The sequence below is a fragment of the Cyrtonyx montezumae genome, unplaced genomic scaffold, assembly GCF_038088225.1.
Source record: "Cyrtonyx montezumae isolate F1298 unplaced genomic scaffold, pur_monq_1.0 scaffold_44, whole genome shotgun sequence".
In the NCBI taxonomy this organism is placed as follows: domain Eukaryota; kingdom Metazoa; phylum Chordata; class Aves; order Galliformes; family Odontophoridae; genus Cyrtonyx; species Cyrtonyx montezumae.
The window spans coordinates 155588-161510 of NW_027072050.1; the positions used below are offsets into that span (position 1 = coordinate 155588).

Here is a 5923-nt window from a genome sequence, read left to right on the forward strand (position 1 = left end):
CACAGACCCCAGCCCCAACCCAAGGCCTCCCCCAGCCCGGCAGATCCCAAAGCCGCAGTGCTGCCAGGACTGGGGAAGGGCAGAGCTGTGGTGCAGTGCAATGGAGCCGCAGGTGGGCACCAGGCTCCGTGTTTCCTCCCACCCCCCTCCACCCCCCCCCCCCCCCCCCCCACAGTCCGGGCCCCATGTGCGGCTCATGGGGTGCCCCGGTAGCTGTAGTGATTGCGGTCAGTGTCGCTCAGGGTGAGCGGCAGGCTGGGTTTGCGCTCCGGGTCCTTCTCATTGCACTGCTGGGGTGGACGGTGCTTGAAGAAGTCAGAGACGTAGCGGACCTGAGGGCACAAACAGGAGGTGGGGATCAGGCCTGGTCCCACAGCTCCCCCGTTCTCACCGGAGCCGTCCATGAGGGCACACTCACGATGAGGACAGCGATGAGCGCGCCCTGGAGCAGCCCAACCAGCACATCACTCCAGTGGTGCTTGTAGTCAGAGACCCGCGTGTAGCCCACGTAGATGGCGAAAGCGAGGAGGAAGAACTGGATGGTGGGACGCAGCAGCCGGGCCCACTTCCCCACCAGCCGGGCTTGCATGTACAGCTATGGAGAGGAAGAGGTGTCACCGAGCACAGGGACAGCAGTCCCATGGTGAGGACAGCACCCCGGGGCTTCGCACAGTGCAGCACTCACCGCCAGGAACATCATGCAGTACATCCCAAAGGAGGAGTGCCCAGAGTAGAAGGACAGCCTGCAGGGAAAGGGATGGGTCAGGACATGGTTGCCAACCCCTCGCTGCCCCTCTGGGGCCGCCCCCAAGGCTCACCTGGACTCGGTGACATTCCTGCTCTCGCCTTGGCAGACATTCTCCAGCTGCACGTAGATGGAGCAGTTCACCTTGGACCAGTCAGGGTTGCAGACCGCCAAGAAGTTGGGCCGCAGGCGGCCGATCATGTACTTGGCCAGGTCGGTGAGGGACTGGCTGATGGCCCCCCCGAAGAGAAAGGTCCCCACCACCTTGTAGAGGGCAGCCAGGTAGTTGTTGTACTCCGACTTGGAGTAGAGGCGCTCTGTGTAGACCAGGTATGCCTCCCCCAAAGAGATCTAAAGGGAGCAAAGGTTGAGGGGTGAGGGCCCCAGCTCCAACGCCGGGGGATGTTCCAGTCCCCAGCATCCTCCCTGGGACCTTCCCCCAGCCCTGCAGGGCCCCTGCCCCATGGGCTGTGGGTCTCAGCCCCAGACACGTGCTCTGGGGGGTGCCCAGAGCGCTTCCTTACAATGAGAACGGTGCAGGTGATGGTGACCCCAGCCATGAGGCCATGGGTGATGGTGTCTGCCTTGTAGGGGTAGCGGATGGAGTCATCATTGCAGTAGAAGCCTCGCTTGTATGGGGAGTTCACCAGCGTCAGGATGACAAAGGGCAGAGATGCTGCAAAGAAGAGAGAGGGAGAAGACTTGGGCACACTCTCAAGGACTCCACGCTGGAACCAAACACACACGGTCCCCCGGTTCCCGCACCCAGGGCAGCGTGTTGGCCCTGCTGCTGACAGGGCATTATCAGGGCTCACAGCCACCTGTGGAGTGAGATACCCCCGGAGCACGCACTCCTCCCCAGCTGCTGCCCGGTGCCAGGACCCACTCCCCACTGCCTGGAGGAGAGCAGAGCTTGGCAGAGCAGCTCAGGCATCTCCCCAGCCTGTTTTACACCAGAAGGGCCTTCAGGTCTCACTCAAACATAGCCCATGACCCAGCCTGGCCACCCCCCTCACCCCGCTCTGCAGTAGCAGCGATGCTGGGACCGGTTGAATCAGCCCAGCCCAGCCCAGGAGGCTTTTCCACCCCTCGTGCACCAGCCCTGACCACGAGCATCTTCCAGCTCCTCCCTGGATGGCATCATCCCACACAAAACATCAGAAGGAGCTCCGGTGGGGGTCTGACATAGGGTCGTGCAGCCCCTCCAGCCCCTGGGGGGCCCTTGCCTGGGTGGCCACGGGCATCTTCAAGCGTCTCCTTGCACGGGGAGGCTGAGCAAGGGATGCTCTCCCCGGAGGGACCGGGCTGCAGAATCCCTCGGCCCTACGGTCCACCTTAAGCCCGGGCTCCTTTCCCCGTTCCGCCTTCAGGAAGGCGATTTCCGCCTCCCCATTGTTCCACCGTCTCCAGGGAAAAAACAAAACACACCTTTGTCCCCGGCATCCAACCCTCCTCCCGGAGCCCCTTCCCCAGGGGGGGTCCGGCGCAGCGCTCTCAGCCGAGCAAAAAAGGGCCAAGAAAATAAAAAAGAAAAGAAAGAAATCACAGCAAAGCACCACCCCGCAGCCTCCGGGCCTCCAAAGGCGGCTCTCCCGAACAGACGCGAAAGCAGCCAAAAAGAAAAAAAAGAGCTGCGAGAAGGCCAGGAACACGGCAGGAACACGGCAGGAACAAGCCGTGACGGCTCCCAGGCTGCGGGAGGAGCCCCGCACGCACGGACGCCTCCGTGCAGACTTCAAACCCTCCGTTTGCAGCTCAAATTAGACGCCCTTTTTCTTTTTCTCCCCCCCCTCCCGCCTCGCTTTTCCCTGGGTAATTCCATCTTCCGAAAAAGCTCCCCCTAAAAATAAAAGGGCAGAAATGGAAAAGGGCACCGAACAAAAACAGGAACCTGCCTCTCTCCACCGGCGCTCGGAGCCCAAGAAAGCTCAGGAGGTTGAGGCTGAAATTACGACCCGGGCCTTTATTTTTAGGCCATCCGTCTTAATTAGGTGCTTGCGAGCGGCACTTTTAGAAACGAGCGTCTGGGCGGAGGCTGCCCCGGGGGGGAGGCACAGCACCGGATGGGGGGGGACAGTGCTCGGGGCCCCGACGGCCGCCACGGGCTGCCCGTGCCCGTCCCCGTGCCGTCCCCGTGCCCTCGGTCGGAGCGGTCCCGTCGGGCGCTGCTCGGGGTGTCCCCGTCGGGGCGCTCCGCACGGACCGAGCGGCCTCACCGGATCGCATCGGGTCCCCGGAGGCAGAGGCCGAGCGTTTCCCCGTCGGGGCACCGGGGTCGCGCAAGGTGCTCCTCGGGGTTCGTACCCCACTGCCACCGGAGGGCACGGCCGGACCCGGCTCGCGGGGATCCCATCTGCCCCCGACCCCGATCCCACCCCGCCTCCCCCCTCCCCCCCCCCGTCCCGTCGAGGCGCAGTGCGGCCCCGCAGCCCCCAGCGGACACTCACCGACCACCACGCAGAGCACGTCGAGCGCCACGAAAACCTTCCTGCGTTCCATACCGGCGCCGGTTCGGTGTCGGCCCCGCGGCCCGACCCTATGGCTCACATGGCCCGGAACGGAGCGGGCCCGGCCGGGAGGTAAAGTCCGGGCGGACGGGACGGGGCGGCACCGGGGCGGGACGGGGCGGCACCGGCGGACGGGGCTGGAGGCGGGACGGCGGGGCCCGGGGCAGGTACGAGGCTGGCCCCCCCCCACCTCCGAGCACCGTCTGAGCGGTCTGGAGCGCCCCGGGGACACCGGCGGTGTTAAAGCAGCTCCGGGGCGACGGAACTCTGCAGAAGTAGGGTGGTCCCCTGGGTGGGGTTCGCCGCGTAACAAAGGGATGAGGTAGATGGGAAAACCCATCAGTCCGGAGCTGAGAATAAAAATAACAAAACAAAACAAAACAAAACAAAACAAAACAAAACAAAACAAAATAAAATAAAATAAAACAAAACAAAATAAAACAAAATAAAATAAAAATCGGAGAGTGGGAGAATGCAAACACAGACTTTGTCAGCGGGGCAGCGTCCTGCTCAGCACACAGCAGATAAGTGGTACTGGGACCATTCCCCGGAACTGGGAGCGCTGGGGCGCAGCAGAGCCCCACAGCGCGGGGCAGCACCGCCCCATAGCTCAGCTCAGGACGGGGCAGCGCCGGTCCGAAGCTGTGATTCAGCCGCTGGATCGCGTCGTGGTGCTTTCCTGTTGGAGCGGGGCCGGGATGTGCCGAACCGGTGACACCCGGATGGGAGCAAAGGTCGGAGCCGGTGCCCGTGGTGACTGCGTGGAGATGTTTGTTCCAGGCCCGGCTCTCAGGAACGGGAGGAAACATAAATCACGCAGAAAGCGCCCAACTGATCGCGGCTGGGCTGCTTTCCCCGAGCGCGCCGTGAGCAGCCCGGGGACAACCTCGAAGCTGTGGTTGGAAGCAGCGGAGTTGGAAACGTTCATGGGCTGCCCCGGGGTTTTAGGATTGGGGCAGAACTGCTCCCTGGCTTCCTCTGCTCTCAGCCTCTTCCCCTTCCATTTCCTTCGCCCTTTTCCTACCCCTTCCTTTCCTCTTCTCCTTCTCCTTCCCTCTTCCCTTCCCCTTCCCTTTCTCCTTCCCCTTATCCTCCTTTCCCCTTCCCTCTTTCCCCTTCTCTTTCCCTCTCCCCTTCTTACCCCTTTCCCTCCTCCTTCCCATCCCCTTCTTTCCCCTTCCCTCTCTCTTTCCTTTCCCTTCCTTCCCTTTCCACTTCTCCTTCTTTCTCCTTCCCTTTCTCCTTTTCCTTCTCTTTCCCCTTCTCTTTCCCCTTCTCCTTTCCCCTTCTCTTTCCCCTTCTCTTTCCCCTTCTCTTTCCCCTTCTCTTTCCCCTTCTCTTTCCCCTTCTCTTTCCCCTTCTCTTTCCCCTTCTCTTTCCCTTCTCTTCCCCTTCCCTTCCCTTCCCTTCCCTTCCCTTCCCTTCCCTTCCCTTCCCTTCCCTTCCCTTCCCTTCCCTTCCCTTCCCTTCCCTTCCCTTCCCTTCCCTTCCCTTCCCTTCCCTTCCCTTCCCTTCCCTTCCCTTCCTTCCCTTCCTTCCCTTCCCTTCCTCCCTTCCTTCCCTTCCCTTCCCTTCCCTTCCCTTTTTCCTTCCCTCCCCCTTCCATCCCCACTGCTCTTCCCCAGCGCAGGATTTGCCCCGGCCGCACCAGGTGCGCGATGTTGGTAGAGCAGGGAAAGCCCAAGGGAGGATATAGCAGTTTTGAGAGCTGAGTTTTGACCACGGGGACACAGATGTGGGGCAGAACGGGGCCCAGCAGCTCCGGGCACACGGCTCCGTGCTGGCGCGGGGCAGAGCAGCACCCCGATAAGCGGCTGCTCCCTGCCCGGCCCCGCAGGACTTTGCCCCGCGTGGTGCTGGGGCTGTGGGACGGTGCCAAGCAACAGGAGCCACGGGAATGCCCCAGCCCCACGCGTGTCATAGAATCGCCTGAGCTGGAAAGGACTCTAAAGGGCATTTCCATCACAACGTCATCGCGTGCATCGCTTTTCCACCGGCTGCCGTGGAGTAATTAAAACGGGAGCGTTTAGCGCAGCCGTGTGTCGCGCCGAGGGATTGCTCGCACCCGTCCCCGGAGGGATTCACCTTTGCCGGGGAAATACGGCCCTGCATTTCTGCAGAGCCACCGCTGTCACCGCTGCGTGTGCTCAGACTCGTGGCAAAAATAAAAACAAAAAGCAGGAGCCTCTTCCTGCTGTGCTCAGAAATGCCAACGCATCCCGCCGAGCTCCCCCGTGCCCCAGGTTGGGGGCTGCACTGAGGGTCCCCTTCCCACCCCACGTGGTGGGCTGTGGGGTCCCGGGATCACCCAGGGGAGGGTCAGGCAGAAAGGGGTCAGTTTTGGGGTGTCCTATATAGGAGGTGCCTAAGACAGGAGGAGGTCATGGTGCCACCGGTAATTTTGGGGTGGGGGTAGCACTTTTGGGGGGTGTCCTATGGGATGAGTCCCATATAGAGCTGATCAGAGGCTCCAAAGGGGGTCTTGGGTTCCCCCCCCATTAGAGAATCTTAACGTGTCTATGAAGGGCCCTAGAGATCCTCCCCCATTAGGGGAGGGGCGTGGTGCTGTGGTAGCAGAGCAGGGTGTGGACCCCTCATCCAATTAGCGGCAATTAGCGGCCATAAATGGGCGGTGAGCTGGGGGGCAGCTGGCTGTGTGACAGTGGGGCTA

The 5923-nt window shown here is 62.0% G+C and overlaps 1 protein-coding gene across 1 annotated transcript; it reads right to left on the reverse strand.

Annotated features, from left to right (window-relative positions):
• Positions 1-3345, reverse strand: PLPP2 (phospholipid phosphatase 2). Its single transcript, XM_065747350.1, has 6 exons — positions 3193-3345; positions 1270-1421; positions 819-1096; positions 686-743; positions 419-595; positions 1-332 (listed from the first exon to the last, which is right to left on the reverse strand). Exons 1-6 carry the CDS (start codon positions 3242-3244, stop codon positions 195-197), a joined length of 855 nt encoding a protein of 284 aa, XP_065603422.1. The 5' UTR covers positions 3245-3345; the 3' UTR covers positions 1-194.
• Positions 3346-5923: the final 2578 nt, after the last annotated feature.